The 17,744-nt window shown below is 52.5% G+C and overlaps 1 protein-coding gene across 9 annotated transcripts; it reads right to left on the bottom strand.

The window, feature by feature from the left end:
• Positions 1-922: 922 nt before the first annotated feature.
• On the bottom strand, positions 923-16,443 carry Tgif2 (TGFB-induced factor homeobox 2). 9 transcript variants are annotated; one of them, XM_087653929.1, is made up of 5 exons: positions 16,008-16,154; positions 11,847-12,072; positions 3,298-3,397; positions 3,106-3,180; positions 923-1,806 (listed from the first exon to the last, which is right to left on the bottom strand). In XM_087653929.1, the coding sequence occupies exons 2-5, from the start codon at positions 12,036-12,038 to the stop codon at positions 1,757-1,759; spliced, it is 417 nt and encodes a 138-aa protein (XP_087510055.1). In that variant the 5' UTR covers positions 12,039-12,072; positions 16,008-16,154; the 3' UTR covers positions 923-1,756.
• Between the last annotated feature and the right edge of the window lie 1,301 nt (positions 16,444-17,744).

The raw sequence follows: 17,744 nt of genomic DNA, 5'->3' as shown, positions 1-17,744 counted from the left end.
AAGCGCAACCACGCAAGGCCCTGGGTTCGGTCCCCAGCTCCGAAAAAAAGAAAAAAAGAAAAAAAAAAAAAAAAAAAGCGCAACCAGCTGCTTTGATTGTGAAGTGCGTAGCCCACATTGAAGTTAAAGATGGCAGGATGCTGGTTAGTGGCAAACCACTCACCACTGCTTTAACTGGGCTTTGGACATCTCTTGACCTTGAAGCAAGACACTTGAAAGTCCCAAATCCACACCTACACTGGCCGAGTTCAGTCCTGTAACCTAAATCCTCACTCAATTGCCTTTCTCAGGATGTGGGCATCTCCTGTGTGTGTATAAAAACAACTAGATGAGCACTGCACAGGCCCGCCACACAGCAGAGCTCTTTACTACTGCTGTCTTTGTGTTTTATGCCACAATTATAATCTTGATGTAGCAAACTATGCCCACAACTAGTGAACTCAAATGAGAATTTGCAGGCTGACAAAACAGAAGCTGAGGTCTTCTTGCCTTGAGCTATGGCTGAAGCAGATGTGGTCAGATGCAGCTCTCAACCACATGCTTCTCCTCACCCAGGGGGCAAAACTTGCCACCTCAGAAGTAGCAGATCCTTTCACCCCACAGAGCCGAGTCTGCCTGTAGTCAGCAGACTGGCCAGGTTTACAGGGAATGCATCCTTGTAGACAGCGTTGGACAGGACAGATGCAGACCAGGAAAGGCTTACACAATACCTAGGTAGCTAGAGGAGAGCAGCAGAGGTAAGGTGGAGTAAAAACCCAGGGACTGGCACACGCCTTTAATCCCAGCACTTGCTGGGCAGAACCGGGAGGATCTCTGGGAGTTTGAAGCCAGTCTGGTCTACAGAGTGAGTTCCAGGACAGCCAAGGCTACAAGAAAAAATAAAACTGTCTCCAAAGCACAGTAGGTCCAATCAACAACTCAGTTTGACTTTAAACATAAACAAAACCAAAACAATTTTATTTGACAAAAGACAAAAACCAGTTATTTACAGTAGTTTTTTTGCTCAAATATTGTTCAATGGGACAACTGCGCTTCTCCAGATTTATCTTACAAGCAGAGACTGCTCTACCCTGCAGACGCCGTTTCACTCCAGGAGGGGGTGCCAGAATATGTCAGCAGCATGGCTCCTTCCCTCCTCCCCCTGCTCAGTGCACTGTGGGGGGAAAATCCCTCATCCTAGTATCACCCCTACTGGAGCATCCTACACAGCCATGGGAGCTCTCAGACAGGTGGGGTAGAAGTGGGCAAACCAAACTCAGTGAACCCACCATGCCCTTCCCAGGAGTGCCTCCAGGTCACAGGTGAGGTTGCTGGGTCTCCTGCAGTACAGGAAGCCAGAGGGGGGCACGAGACAGCCTAGGAGAGCAGTCCCTACAAACAGCAAATCTCCCATTCCACTTGCACAGCAACGAATGGGGCACAGCCACTCAGGAGAGGTATGGAAGCCTGGTAAACGTCAGGGGCTCCCAGAAAGGCCAGAGCGAGTGGTCTTCTGCCTTCCTCTGGGACAGGCACTCCAAGTCAGTCAACATCCAAGAGCCCCATCTGTGCGCACAACCTGGTAGACCCCAGGAAATTACAGTCAGGGCTCCTCACATCTTCTGGTTATTCAGAACACAAATATTTTGATTAATAAAAACCTAGGGTTAGTGTTTCTTAGGATATATAAAGATGGGGTACAGTGCTGCTGAAAACTAAGCAAAGTAAACAGGGGGAAGGAAGATTAAGACCAAGTGTGGTCTGTTTCCCGGGAAATCTAGGCAGGCCCCTTGCAATCCCAACTTGAAGGGAGGTGAACAGACACAGCTCCCAGGCGGCTGGGCCAGGCTGTAGCCGCACTAGCCTCTCCTCTAGGAAGGCTCCAACTGCCTAGGTAAGGAACAAGCGGCATGTCTGAAGGGCCTCCTGACCAGCAGATGGCTCACTCTTCCCCAAGCAGGAGACGCTGGAATAAGTCTGAAACAAGCTACCCAGAACAGAGAGAAAAACAAAACTGTTTCAGTCTAGCTTAACCACCCCAAACTACAATAGAAACAAGTGTGTCTCTGACTTTATCATCTGTCTCTGCTGTGTCTAAATGGCTGTCTGGTTTGCTTGGACTTGGTTGTGGCTTTATTCCCCGCCTGTGTCTGGTGCAAATAATCCACCACCTGTGGATATTTTCCTTCTGTCTTTTATAACAGGGTAAACCAAACCAAGACTTAAACAATCACCATAGTCTGAATTCAGCACTATAGAGAATCTGCTGGTCCCTTATACAGTCATCCTGAGCAGCCGTAGATTACCCCATTCATCAAGCCCCATCCATCACGTAAGGTGCTCTCTCCCCACACCTGTGCTTCTGGGCTACCTACTGCCATTAACACAAACCACAGCAAAAGGAAAATAAAACAATTTAGCAAAAATCTAAACATTCAACTGGAGTCGGTTCTGTGACATCTGCTGGGCATTTTCCTTTGTCCTTTGAATAGGCTGGAATGTGTGCACCTGGCTCGACCAAGAGGCACAGCTTAGGGGCGGCTTGGACCCAGCTCAAGTCTGAACTTGGCAGGTTTCCTGAGCCTGCGTCAGAAAGCAGGCTGGAGTGCAGGTGTCCCAGGGCTCTCTGGAGAAGCAGCAGCAGCAGCACCACACCTGGCTCTGGTGCCTTGGTCTCCTCGGAGAGGACGCTTGAAGGAATGGCACTCAGCAGAGTACAGGCCCTGTTACCGGTGCAGTGCAGCGACATCAGTGGCCTCTTTCTGCTGAGGCCCGCTGGACAGATGATCCTGATGCTCGGCAGTGATCCGTACATAGATAACCCTCTGTATGAAAGGGAAGTGAACCAGAAACCTGGGACAGCTGGCCTGGACCTCAAGCCGCCTGGGAGCAGTGCCTACTTGGCATTTTCTGAGACTAGAGGGAGCGGAGTGTGTAGTAAGGGTGGCGCTGGATCTTGCTGCTTCTGAAGCTCCATCTCAGCAGCCCTCTGCAGCGCCACCTCCACCAGCAACTGGAAGCTGCTGAAGTCGTCCTTGTCCTGCTCTGGGGGTGTGGGTGGTGGCGTATTGAAGAGTCCACCTGTGGGGCTTCCAGCCTCTGCCCTAGTCAGCAGGGTGAGTGTGCTCCCAGGGGTCACCAGGGCCTTGGGGGACTCCAGCTCCACTTGTGGGAAGGACGCTGCTGGCTTTTCACCTTGGCCTGAGTGGAGTGGCATGGAACACACAGACAAGGAGAGCATGTTGGTGGGGGCTGGAACAGACACAGCCAGCAGAGAGGGGCTGCTGCCCCTGGGGAGAGCCACATCTGAGGCCTTACCCCCGCGCCGGGAGATGGTGAACTGATTAGGGTCTTTGCCATCCTTCCGAAGCATGTCAGGGAGAAGGCGGCGGCGGGCATTGATGAACCAGTTACATATCTAGAAAGAGTGAAGGAGACTTATCAGTTAACTTCATTCAAAACAGCTACAAAATGTTTGGTGTTTCAGACACCAAGACACAGACAGCAGCCAACATCTCAGACAACATGTTGGCCAGTGGAATGGTGGGACAATGGAGTGAAGGATGCAGACTCTAGGAAATAGTTTTCAACTGAAACTTGGGAGACAAGAGGCAGATGTACCTGTTTCCATGAGTTAAAGGCCAGCCTGGTCTAAATGAATTCTGTGAAAGCCAAGGTTAAATCGTGAGACCACATCTCAAAAGTGGCTGCAGCGTACCTATGAAAAACGCTGAAAGGCAGGCCATGGCACAGCTCAATGTGGTTACTAGAGGCCACTTCTTAGGGTGAGGATTTAGTTTTACTAAGAACACAGGGAGCCACACAAGTTACCGCTTCTTATTTTTTGAGACAGGGTGTCACTGTATAGCTCTGGCTGTTCTGGAATTCACTACTTAGACCAAGGTGGCCTCAAACTTTGCTTCTACCTCCCGAGTTACCACACTTGGCTTTATATTTTTGTTTTTCTGAGACGGATTCTCTGTGTATCCCTGTTCTTGAACTCTGGCTGACCTCAAATTCATAGAGCTCTGCCTGCCCCTACCTCCTGAGAGGTAGACACACACACACACACACACGCACACGCACACGCACACGCACACGCACACGCACACGCACATGTGCATCACGTGCCTGTAGAGGTTAGAGAATGTTTAGGAAATGAGCTGCCCACAGGTGTGGGTGGTACATGTGGCAAGAGTGATGCTGAGAGACGAATTCCTAGGCTTGTAGAGCAGCTGAGACCAGACAGAGATAGCGAAGGGGCGATCAGAGAGAAGAAAGAGTGCTTCCAAGCAACACCAGTGCCATGCGGTCTGTCACCCCTCTGTATGCTGGGTCATGCTGCGAAGCTCAAGGTGCCGTGTGCCCATTACTTATCTCTAGTGCTGAGGGAGCACCTCAGTCTTGCTCACGTTAAGCAAGTGATTTTCACGGAGTTGACCCTCAGCTTCAAGGCTCTCTTTTTGACCTCTTTGCCAGTGTAATGTTCTCAAAGTGTGATGGCTGGTGATCTGGCTAAGAAGTGGCTGTTTGTTTCTTACCACCACTAGTCTGAGTCCAGATTCAGGAGCCAGGAAACTAACACCCTCCTACCTCGTCCACTTTTCTAACCCAGCACCATTCCTTCCCGCTCTTCTGCGGTCAGCACGTGCAACTGCTTTTGGGCCCTGCTCATTCAAAACAAAATTAACCACAAAACACAAGATAGTCTTTAATTTCAACACTCCAGATGCAAAGGCTTTGGATGAGTAAAACCCTGTGGGGTGGGGGTTGGGATTAAACGAAAGCCAGGTGTTGGTGGCACATGCCTTTAATCCCAGCACTTGGGAGGTAGAAGCAGGCCTGGTCTACAGAGTGAGTTCCAGGACAGCCAGAGCTACAGAGAAACCCTGTCTATACCCCTCCCTCCAAAAAACCCAAACCAAACTTAGCCTCCCAAGAGGCACGCGCTCTACATAGCGCATTCCCTCCCTCCTGGAGTGCTTTCTTGCCTACTGGTGGACCAGGGCACAGGCTTTGCACCTCCAGTGCCGATTTCTCTAACAGCTGCTACTTACTGAGCACAGAGCGTCAGACTTTTCTTCTGTAAAAGGAGCTGGGCCGTCTCTAGCACTGCTGGTGAACACACAGAAAAGTCCGTCTGGCAGTAGGTGGACTCTCACCTGGCAGAGCCCAGAGCCCAGCTCTCTGTAATCCCTAAAACAGTTGAGTTAGAGCCTCCACACGCCCCCTACTCTCCTCTTCCAGGACTTCTTCACGTCACTGTTTGCCTGCTGTGCTTTAGGCCAGTCCCTTGCTGGGGCTGCCTTTAACAGTTCTATGCCCTGCCCTGAGGTGCTGACATCATCTGGCTGTGCAAAGGCAGTAAACAAACAGGTGAATGACCACCAGGACAAGTCCAGAAACAGGAAGGAACAGTCTATCAACCTCTGAGATCCCTCTCTAACTGCTTCCTGTTGGCAGTGAACAGCTCCTCCACTGTCCAGCACACTGCAATGCCACTGCTTCGTAAGTAGCTCAGAAACAATGAGCAAACCACCACGGACCAGGCCCCTGCAACTATGAACGATTAAAACAAAACAAAAAACCCTTTAATTAAAATAAATACTAAACACCAGAGACAGAGCTAATGAGTCTGTCTGAAAGGCTGAGGCTTAAAGGACAGCAAGGGTCAGGGCCAACCAAAGGAGCACTGACTGAGGCCACAGCAGCAAATACTAAAGGGTCATTGAGCTAATGAAGTCAGCTATGATGGTGCACACGTGCAACTCCAGCAATGGGAGGCCAACTTGGGCTACTGAGTAAGACCTGACCTCAGATAAGCAGAAGGACTAATGAATGGAAAGGTTGTGAATGTGTAGTCTGTGTGGTCCTTGTTACTCAGGAGCCTGGGCAGAGAAAGCAACCCAATAAAAATCCCAGGTCCAAGAAGAGGTAGGTGAGGAGTTCTCAGTGTCAGGGCTGATCCCACCACTTGGGAACACATGCAGTTTGACAAGTTTCACACCCTAGGCTCTTCTGTCCTGTTAGTTCATCAGCAGACACGTTCAGAGCCTGTACCAGCTGCTGTAGGAAAAAGAAAGGTCAGGAGTCTTCTTCCTTAGAAGGCCACAGCAGTGCCTCATACTTCCTCCATCCTGCTTAGATCAGAGACCCAAGCTCTTGTGCCTCTCTTCTGGCCCTGACTAGTGCTAGGCTTCTTTCTTGGTACATTTCTTGAGCAAGCTCTTGGGTATAGTCTTCTCATGAGATCTCCACCACGTCTAGCCAAAGAGACAAGAGACCCATCGTGACAGAGAGTAATCTGTAACAGCCAGCTGCAATTTTACCAAACCCCACAGAAGAGCCCTGTTGAGCTAACCTGACAGAGGCATCCGTGGTCCCTCTTCCCCTCTCCAATCCAGCTTCAAGAGGGCTGCCCAGGACTCGTTTATCTCTCTTCACCTCGGTGCTTCACACACACAGGCACTGGCAGATAATGGCTAGAGTTCTAGCTAGGTCCTTTACAAAGGACAGGCTGGACCGCTGGCTGGTTGGAAGCAGGATTAACATTGATGTCTTGGAACAACTTTGGAGACATTTTGTTAAATCTGTATGCAAGTCTGGGAGGTAGTAAGTAGGCAGTGTCCTCAAAACCTTACAAAGAGGGACACAGAGATGAAGAGACACGCCTAAAGTCACATTGCCTTGAGCTACATAGCTGGTTTCACAAGCTGATCTCTTGGCTAGAGGTCTCCATCTTCCTTCAACTGCCACAGGGACAGTTTAAGTAAACCTCGATCTTAAAGGTATCACTCAAACACAAAACCTCAGCTCCCATCCACTCGACTCGTTTAGTCTTCATCAGTCCATGACATGGTTTTGGTGACAATCTCCACTGCTGAGTTAGAGGCCATCACTAGGAGTTCAGGTTTGAAGGCTGGCCTGACCATACAGCAGAAGGGAGCAGGCTTTAGACCCTTCCTCCCAGCTCCCGTCCACCTGCTTCCTCCCTCCCTCAGCCATTAGCAGCCTGCTCTTCTCTCCTTTACATCTGGCTGTGAGGTGTGGGAGCAGGCACCAGGCACCACTTTAGTAACTTGCCTTGCAAGGAGCTGGGGACCGAACCCAGGGCCTGGCGCTTGCTAGGCAAGCGCTCTACCGCTGAGCTAAATCCCCAGCCCCTTGCCTAGCAAATTTAAGAGAAATGCGCTTCAGAGAAAGCTACAGGCTTTCTGGGCACTGGCCACCGGCTGTATGGGCCCCTAGCCCAGGGTACCTCCACACTAGCCGTGTCCCACAGACTGTGTGCTGAACTACTCATCCCATAGAACTGCACATCTGAGGGGGAGTGAGAGCAACCCCTAGATTTACGCTGTGCTGGGGACCCACAGCAGGGTTCTGACTGCTAGGACGGTACTCTCCGAACTGAGCCTTTACCACAGATGCTCCTCACCCTTCCCTGCCCCAGTACTAGGGCCTGCCCCAGGGCCAGTCTTCTCATGTGGCTAAGAAGTGCCCCATCACTCAGCTTCATCCCTGATCCTTGGAGGGATTTTAAAAATCTGTTAAAATGGCCATTTTCAATCTGCTTTACGGACTTTATATGCAGGTAGGACGAGGTGGAGTTGGGAAGATGTTTCCGTTCTTAGACTTACTCACTTTTTCTTTTTCAGATTAGGGTCTCACATCTCACTATGTAGCCCTGGCTGGCCGGGAACTTAACATCTACCTGCCTCCAATTATTCCTGAGTACTAGGATTAAAGGTATGCACCACCATGCCAGACTTTGGATTTCTTTTGTGACAGGGTCTCTATAGCTCAGGCTGACCTGAACTTGTGGTAATCCTCCTGTAGTCACAGACGTGAGCTGCTACCTTCACCTGGCAATACACATTTTTAAACCAGGGCTCTGCAGAGAGCTGCTGTGCAGACCTAGGGACAGGGGTTTATCTAACCCACTCTGGTGAGCACCACCAGTTCTTTAACTATGTCACACAGAAGAAGCTCAAAACACACACAGGAGGGCCTTGAGGACAAGTGACCTGTTGTAGCCTGTGGAAGCTTCCACAGTGCGTGCCTGCAGTGACTGCCTGCATAGGGGGACAGAAGGGTCTTAGAGAAATAGCTATGCAGCCTGTGGGCACAGGAACTGTCAGGAAAGGACTTAGAGGAGCAGTGGAACTAACTGCCTGCAGCACAGCACAGAGCCCTCCCAGTACAGCCCAGGTGGTGGGAAAACTAAGAAACGGACTCAGGACCCTCCAGGCAGTCAGTCCAGTAACAGGAAACCAGATGAACTCAACCAGTAACTTAGGCTCTGACTGCCACAAGGACCTGACAACAATCCTCCACAACACAATGGTCGGTCGGGGGTTTTTTTGTTTTCAGTGGGGGAGGGGGTGTCTTATTCTCCCAATTGCCTCACCCAGGACAAAACCTAGCAAACCATTTACTTGCATGACTCAGTGACTTGCTAATGACATGGCTCCAGGGCAAGTAAGAAGCCAGGATCAAAAGAGGTGCCCCGGGGAGAAGAAACCAGCTTGGCACAAAGCAGAGGTACCTGTTGGGGCAGTGGCTAGTTTAAAGTTCTTCCTTCGGGGCAGGAGTGGTGCTTAGTGGGCGAGCTTGGAAACCAATGTCCTTAGGAGCCAAGGGCAACCTTAAACTATATACAGACAGTGCTGTCCATCTCCAACACTGTTTTCTGCTGTTGCAGTTACTTAGCCCTTCCCTGATGAGCGAGCACCCAGAGTGGAGCAATGACAGCAAAGCAAGCTAAGGTCTCTGCTCCCCACACCCACGGACTCTGTGCCACCTACATGCAGCCAGCTAAAGGGCCTAATGCTGGGCCCAGGTCCTGTGCAAACAGCCAACTCCTACAGAGGTGGGGTTCCCTGGTCAGAATAAGGAATATGGTAAAGAGAGTACACAGCAGGAATGTGGGCCAGAGAGGAGACCGACTTATAAACAGGCAACTGGTGTCTTGGAGTGACAGGGAAAAGCGTGGAATAGAGAAGTTGCATTCCAGCCAGGCACGGTGGCTCACACCTTTGATCTCAGCATTCTGGAGGCAGAGGCAGGTGGATTTTTGTGAGTTACAGGCCAGAGGCCAGTCTGGTCCACACAGAGTTCCAGGACTGTTGTTAGGTCAGGACGACCTGCCTCAGAATATCCCCCCCCACCCCCCGCCAAAAACCCCACCAAACAAAACCAGAACAGCAACAAAACACACAAAAGACAAAAAAAAAAAAGCTAAGTCCCCTACTGTGGTGGGTACACCTTTAGGCCCAGCACTGGGAGATTCAGGCAGCTAGCTCTCCTAATGAGACAAGGCCACCTAGGGATTCCATAGCAAGACCTTGCCTCAAGAAACAACCCAAAACCTGATATTCCATAACCCTGAAGAGAAGCTGGAGCTCTCACAGGAGCGTGAGAAAGGGCAGGGTCAGCTGGAACTGTCAAGTTTCCACTTAGGTACCTGAAGTGCCTGAAGAGTCTTCAGGAGAGGGGTACAGCTGAGGCTGCCATGAGGTATCCTTTAGGGAGTGCCAGATGGCCTCCACTTGCCCCTTACTCTCCGTACACCCCAGTGGCTGATCCTGCCCTCTACTTGGATGCTGAAGTGAAGCTATGGTCGTGTAGGCCCCACTGGTCTCTGCAAGGATATTCTGACTTTTTTCACTCTGGCCTGTGTCATGCATGGCGCCCAACTGCCGGCCCCCACATCTGGAGCTGGCGGCAGAACACACTGGGGTAACTTATTTACTTTGGGAAACTGGTCTTATAGCTATATGTAAGAGCAAAAATAAAGGTTTTAAACTCAGTTTTATGTTTGCACTACACACTTATGAGACAAAAATGAAAATTATTAAAGTTAGCATCATGAGGGGAGGCAGGGCCAAGGAATGGCTTTTGTGCAGTGCTGGGGACCCCTGTTTCTTGGTGTGCTAAGCCAGTCAGTCAGTGCCTCACCACTCAGCCCATTCTCCAATTACTGAAAAGGGTCAGTCTCAGTCCATTTCTCAGCTCTGAGAAATAGTGTCCTGGACAAGAAGCAATTTCAACTCTGTGTGGCAAGTGGCTTGACAGGACAGGTGTGAGGTGCCACAGGGATTTGTGACAACAGCTCCAAACAGGAAGCAGGCTAGAGGGAGAGACACGTGCTTGAGGAGAGTGAAGCAAACAAAGGCCAGGATTGACCCTGGATGTTCATACCCAACGGCCAGTCCCAGGAAGGACTGCAAAGGAAGCTGGGGTGCTTGCTCTGAAGTCTGGAGCCCATCTGAGGACAGTGGGGTCCCTGGAGTGTGTGGGACATGATCTGATCTGTACTTCTGTGACTGAAAGATAAAGGCTGGAGGCAGGGGGACCAGCGAAGGCTGTCTATGCAGTTCTGGTCTCAAACGCTAGGCCTTTGTTCTTGCCTATGTGCCTCTAGCGCACATAAGTTCAAAGACACCTTCCAAGGCGTCCTGACAGAGGCCCTGGGCTCTGTGTCACCCGGTCTCTATTGGCTTGTCTTAGTATCCATCAATCTGTACCCCACACTCCCAGCCTAGAAGTTCCTTGACAGTATCCTAGGAGGAGGAGCAGGGCCCCGGAATTAAATGTAAATGTTCCGTGCTACAGAGCACCCTGGCTATGGGCTCCTGGAGGATAAAAACAAAGAAGACAAGCACCCCAACTGTTGTTTGAATTGTCGAGAACGCTCCCTGTCAGATGAAGAGACGAGACTCAGAATGACAGCAGCAGACTGGCTGAGGTCCAGAATCCTTGCGAAAAGAGTGAGGTGACAATCAAGTCCTATAACTTGAGTCTAGACTGTGTCTCAAGACAGACTTGGGGTAACCACTGTCTAAGGCACAGAGCTAGGTCCCAGGATTTTTACAGGCTGACCACCCGCCATGCCTTTTCACTGAAGGAGGAACAAAAGGCGGGAAGCCTGGCAAGTAGCAGGATCAGGTGAGGTAACTGGAGGAAGGAGCCAGCTTGTGGGTTGGAGAAATGGTAGACAGGCCAGAGAAGAGAAGCGAGAGGAGGCCTGCTGGCTCACAAAAGGAGCAGTGAGGCCAGCAAGACAGAGGCAGGACTCTGGTCTAGGCCAAGGGCCTACTGCATAAACTCGGGAGGTGAGAGCCAACCCAGTCCCAGAGCGCTGGTGGGTCAGCACTATGCAAACAGCAAACCCATCTGCTGGTTGACAGGACAACTGAAAAGAGACACAACTTCTAGTACAAACGTCTCGAGTGCCCCTGAATGTGGTTCACAAAGGTCCTTTTATATCCCGTTTAAAATGTGTTCCTCCTAACAGTTCCACTAGGCACAGGAGAGGAATGTCTAACTAGCCTCCTCCTCTTCCTTCTCAGGGCTGGGATCACAGGCGTGTACCAGCTTGTCTACCTCCAGCAGTTGCTAAAAGACCTTCTCTTTTCCATCAAGAAATTAAGAAAAAGAAAGTCACGGGCATACATGCACTTGCAGAGACGAGAGGCCCTGAGAGCTGGGGTTACAGAAGGCTCTGAGCTGTCTGATGCGTGCCAAGGACGGAACGAGGATCCACAGGTAGAGCAGAGAGTGCTCTTAATCCCTGGGTCACCTCCTCAGTCCATTCAACTCATTTTTAAGCAAGTCCTGTTCCAACAGCGCTGTGGGATGCACCTCAGAACCTCTCTCTGCTCCCGTGCCTTTTCACTTTCAAGGTCAACAATAACAACTCCTCATCCCCTCACAGGGACCGAAGCCTCAAGAGCATCAGCAACCTCACTTCAGTGTCTTTCCCTTAGGGCCAGGAGTGGGCTTCTTATCACAGCAGGGGTTATGGTAGGCCAAGGCCACAGGGCCCGGGGGACAGAGCCAGGGACTGGGGCCTGGTCCCCTCTTACCTGCAGCACGGAGAGGTTGGTCTGTCCAGAGAGGCTTAGCTTCTCCTGCTCAGAGGGGTAGGCGTTGTATCGGTGCAGATACAGCCAGTCTCGGAGAATCTTTACTGACTCCTTGGGCAGGTTCCCCCTGCGCTTCCTCTTGCCAGTCAGTGACAGAAGACCTTCATCCTCGCCTAGATCGCTGTCCGACATGGTGCTTGGGGACTAAGCTGGACCTCTGGGCAGCCTGGGGCAAGTGACAAAGTGGATGGGGATATTAGCTTCTGTCCCCCTTTCCTTAGTCTCCTAGTGAGTTCTCCGTCACAAGCAGGGTCATGGTGTCAAATCCCGGACAGTGGCACCATAGCCTGAGCAAGCTGGATGAATCCTAAATGCCACCAATTCATGGAACATAGAGGGATGACTGAGACATGGGTGGCATCTCTTCTAAAAACAGAGCAGGACCAGAAAGAACTACAGCTTCCTCCCATGGTCCTGAGACAGACTCACTACACAGCCCAGGTGGACCCTCCTGCTTCTGCCTCCCCGGGGGCAATGCTTAGCTCTAATTCTGTTTTCTGGGCTGTCCTGGAAACTTACTCCTATTACCTCACGTAACTCTTTTGAAAACTCCTAAAAGGGGGAAACTCACAGTCTCGCTGCTCGCTAGCTACTCAAGAGAAACGCACACCTGGCCCCACGCAGAAGCCCATGCACCAATGCTCACCGGAGCCAAAAGGTGGAAACGACCAAGACATCTCCAACAGATGGCTGAGCGAAAGAGCTACTTGGCCATAAAAAGAAATACAGTGGCCTGCAGTGATGGCTCGGTGGTTAAGAGCACTGGCTGCTCTTCCAGGGGACCTCAGTTCCCAGCACGAGGTGGCTTACAACCCACGTACAGCTCCAGGGAACCCAGTGCCTTCTTGTGACCTCCACGGACATCCATGTGGTGCGTACATACACTCACACACATAAAACAAAATAAATTATAATTACTACAACATGGATGGGCCTTGAGCACATGCTCGGAAGAGGCCCGTCATAAAGGACCACTGCTAGGTTTCCCAGTGTGAAGGGAAGTCTGCAACAGGCTGCTTCTACAAAACGGTTCTGCAGTCAGTTAGGAGTGGGGGGGATAGAAGGATTTTAGCCTGTTTTATTTAAAATTTTATATATATATATATATTAAAATATTCTTTGACCAAAGTGCTCTATTCTCTCACCTTTTCCCCTCCCACCAAATCCCTCCCCCCCCCCACCTCCAGGATTTTCCTTATTTTACATATATAGATGTTCTGTCTAATGCATGTCTCTGCACCACGTATGCAGAGTCCTGGTAGGACAGGAGGAAGAGGCAGATCTCTAGAACTGGAGTTAAGATTGTTATGAGCCTTGTGTCTGTGCTGGGATCCGAACCCAGGCTCTCTGTAAGAGCAACAAGTACTCTTTTTTTTTTTTTTTTGGTTCTTTTTTTCGGAGCTGGGGACCGAACCCAGGGCCTTGTGCTTCCTAGGTAAGCGCTCTACCACTGAGCTAAATCCCCAGCCCCGCAACAAGTACTCTTAAACCCCTGAGCCATTTCTCCAGCCCCCCCCCCCCCCCAGGTCCCCACGCCTATTTTAAAAGTGAATTTCTGGGGCAGGAAGAGATAGCTCAGCACTGATGAGCATTTGCTGCTCTTACGGACGACGTGGGTTCCATTCCCCACACCCACGTGGAGGACACAACCAACCACAGGTCCAGTTCCAGTGGATCAGATGCCTTCTCTTGACCTCTGAGGTGCAGATGAAAATCCACACACAGTAGAAAAAATAAACTTCCCATCGTTTAAGATTCATTATAAAGGATTTGGTATGGGGTAATTTTCCCTCCAAGGCCCAGAGGCGGGTCTGGTTCTGTACGTCCTGCCGCCAGCCACTGTGCATGTGGTGGGTAGTGAGTCATTCCTATGGTTGTTTCTTGGACCGTCTTCCTTGGTCCGGCCTCTGACCTGGTCTGAGACTTAATCTCAGAATCCTGACCAATGAAGTGTGGCTCTGGTCCCAGCTTTAACTCCCACTGGGCTGTGTGATCCTAGTTAAATGTCCTCCTTTCAGAGTTAGAAGCCCTCCTCCGCCCCTGGTCCGAGAAGGAAGGTTTCTGCCTAGATAACTCGTATCAGCTGCCCCTCCAGCAGACAAAGTTCCAGTTCACAAAAGCAAAAGAAATTTACATTTTAATAGCACAAGTTCTAGGCCAAGGCTGGGCCCGAATCTCAAGGCTCCTCCCTTCTCTGCCTTTTAACAGCTCCCCAGCAGGCCTAGCCAAAAGACTCTGGCATCTCCCAGGTTTTGTTTCCTCGACTTGGGCCTGAGCCCAGATCCCTGGGCTGGCTAAGCCAGACTTTCGAGGGAAGGGTCTACCTTCAGCCAGGCCACCTGGAGGTGAAACGGGCACTGTTCGCTAAGAGGAGCACAACTTGGATGCATTCTGAGGGCAGACATTTCGGCCACCACGACAGCTGGGATACCAGCTCAGGGAGGCAGCCCTGGCAGTGGGTGAGAAGTTTACTCAAGGTTATCTTTACGAATTCCACTCTGGCTGCCTGCCAGAACTCAGTCTTCAGAATTCCCGGTGTGGGGCCAGAAGAGCACCCCTCAGCGGGAACTTTTTCCACCTATGGGTCCTGCACCCTAGGGCTGTCTGCAGGTTACACACACACACACACACACACACACACACACACCCCAGTGATACCTCAATACCCCTCATGCAAGTTGAACACTGCTCAGAAAACCGACCCGACCCACTGCTCACATCCCCAAGTTCCCAGAGTTTTACAAACACACAGCTTTACACCCCATACCTAGGACCAACGACTAAGGCTCTCTCCGAACTAGCCCAACTCCTGCACCCGCCCACCCACGAACCCCAAGTGACCTGCCCACCCACGATCTCTCCGATCCAGGACACAGACGTCACCACATCAGCCATCCATCAATTTTTACACTAACTAGGTTATTGGAGGCACCCCTTGGACACTGCACCCCATCAATCTCCTACACACTCCCACAACACCATCTGCAGCCACTCCCACAGAACTTTTCTGACAACTCGCCCAGCTCTAGATACTCTCTCCCGGGCCGCACACTGAGGCTGGAGTTCCCAGCAGTTCACACAAAGCGCGCAGCCTCCCCCGCGGCCCAGACGCAGCGGAGCACATGGCTCATGGGGCGCCGACGAATCCGCCGGCGCTCAAGGCACCCTCACTCAACTGTCCCCCACCAGAGTCACGGTGCGTGCAACAGCTCCCCTGCCGGCCCGCCACCCGGCGCTTGGGAATTGGGGGGAACTCTGCAAAAAAGAAAACTCACGTGTCCATTCTGGGACAGGAAAAAGTTTAGTTCCCAGCCCCTTCCCTGGTACTCCGCGCAGACTGACTCTTGGGGCGCGGGGCCGCCGGAGCGTGCGCGCTCGGCTTTGTGCTCCGAACTCGGCCCGGAGGGGGAGGGGAAAAGAGGGGGCTGGGCTCCAACCTCCGCGCCGCCCCCCCAACTCTGCTCCCAGACTCCATGTTGGCCGCCCCCCTGCATCGGGGACGCGCACAGCCCCCGCAAGACGCCCGGCTGCCCTTCGCCTGGCCCCGGGGTCCCGGCGCGCACAAACTTTCTTCGCGTCGCCAGCCCCACGCGCCCCACAGCCTTGGCCCGCCCGGGAGTGACAGATGCCTCGGAGACAGACTTTCCTTTGTTCCAAAGGAAAGGGGAACTCGCGCGGGCTCCCAAGCCCTCTCCGTCGGAGCCCCGCCCGCGGCCCCCACTTCCAGCTGTCACTCGGCGGCCCCCGGTCCCGCTCCGCCACCGTGCGGGAGGGGGGCTGCGGGCGGTTAGCAACGTGCACTTTTGAAACCAAACAAACCCGCTCCCCGCGCGCTCACCCCGCTGCAGGGCACCGGCCGCCCTCTCCCAGAGTGGGATCTTTGGGAGCCGACCCCTCCCACAAAGACACCGAACAGGACCCCCCCGGACATTCCACGCCAGCGCTCGGCCGTCCGGACTCACACACACCCCCGGGCTCACACACCCACTGTCGCACGCGCCGGGACGACGCCCCCTCCCCCGCCCCGGCGCCCCAAGAAACTTTCCAAGTTGTCCGCGCGCCTCCTCCCGCGTCTCCAGCCCTCCGGCGCCCCGCACTTACCTTCCCCGGCGGCTTTCCGGCCCACGCGGCCTCTGTGGGGTGAGGGACGACCGGGCCGGGACGGGGGGGCGCAGGGGGAACGCGCCGGGTACCTGCCGGGTCTGACACCCGCCTGACAGCTCGCGGCTGGAAAGCACCTCGCGACCTGACGTCAGATCCCCTCTCCTCCCATCGCGCCCGCCTCACCCTCCCCCACCGCCGCGAGGCAGAAACAAACTTTGTGCAGAGCGTGGCCAGCTACGCCCACCCTTGGGGGCGGGCCCGCAGAGCCAGGGGGCTTCGCTCCGCCCACGCGCCGGAGGGGGCGGTCCCGCGGCACCTCCTTCCTGCGCCCACCCACCTTAGGAATGCCACATGGCCCGGGCCTGGGGCGGAGCGGTGGGACCAGGGCTCCCGGAGTCAGCTCCAGGGCAGGAAGTGGCCCGCTCCTCCTTTCAGAGAGTGTTTCCGGAGCGCCTACTGTGTGCTCCTGGATGGGGGTGGGGGCACTACCGAGCATAAAGGGTGCCAGTCCCCGTAAGTTCGTCTCCTCTTCTGGGAGCTTGCCCATGTGGGGATGGGGAAACTGAGGCTCAGTAGGTACGGAGGCTAACTCCCAGGTGCGAAGGGACCAGTTGTTTTGTCAGCCCGTAGGGTCGCGGCGAAGGCCACTTTGGATAAAACCCCAAGCCTAGCACAGAGGGTCGGCCAGGGGTGAGTACAGGCTGCGCCCCAGGAGCGTGGGAAAGGCGGGCACCGTGTCGCAATTTGGAGATGACCACAGTTACTCGCTGGTCCCTGACTTACCATGTTTGCCAGTGTCCTTTGGCCCAGGTGGGTCTGATGGTAGAGCCTGAGCCTTTCCCTTGGTGGCTAAATCCAGATGCAGAGGGTGAATCTAGGCGCTGTCAACAGTCCAGGCTGGTGTCTTTTTTCTTCAAGTTTTCCTTACTAACAAGTTACTTGACTGGCCGACTGTCTCTTGCTCTCTGCATTAGTTGGCATATCCTAATTCCAGCTCACAGAGACCTTTTCTGGGTTTGTGAACATACAGGCCCAGAAACCTGAGACCCTCGTGCCAGTACCAATGGCATTGGAACAGGCTTCCCTTGATTATTATTTTTTAAATGTTATTATTTTCTAACCATTATTTTACTGTTGAGCTTGGGGGTCACCCTGCTGAGGCTACCTAAGGGACAGAGACAACAACTGTCATTGCTACATCAGACTCAACTTTTGTTGTTCATTTGCATTGTAGTCACAGAAACTTTGGGAACAAAAGTTAAGTTTCCCACCCAGAAAGCCCTAAGCCAGTCAGGATGCTGATTAAAAGCCTCTTAAGATGGGTGTCATAGAAGCCAGACTTGGCTGAAAATACTTTCAACCAAAATGGCCATCCAAAATCTACAACATTGCCCAGAACCCTCCTTTTTACCCACGGAGAAACCAAGGCTCAGAGAGTTGGTCACGAGCAATTTCTTGGCCAAGTCATATCCCATCCACAGACCTATGAAAGAATAAGAATAAAGGAGATGGGAAATCTTAGGTAAGTAAGGTAAGAATCAACCAGGTCTTGGCAAGAGGCAGAGACCTTCATATAGGTGTGGCATGGAAGGGAAATAGAGGGACAGCCTGGTGAACCTGAAGATGTGACCTGGTTCTTAGCTGCTAAGTTGGACCTCTTGTTAGGCATGTGTAGCAGGTCTGAGAGCCATATATTCTCTTTGGGACAGGAGCCTCTGGTGGGCAGTCACAAGC

The sequence above is a fragment of the Rattus norvegicus genome, chromosome 3 (assembly GCF_021556685.1).
Source record: "Rattus norvegicus strain SHRSP/BbbUtx chromosome 3, alternate assembly SHRSP_T2T, whole genome shotgun sequence".
Taxonomy (NCBI): Eukaryota; Metazoa; Chordata; class Mammalia; order Rodentia; family Muridae; genus Rattus; species Rattus norvegicus.
This window is presented reverse-complemented; position numbering and strand designations above follow the sequence as displayed.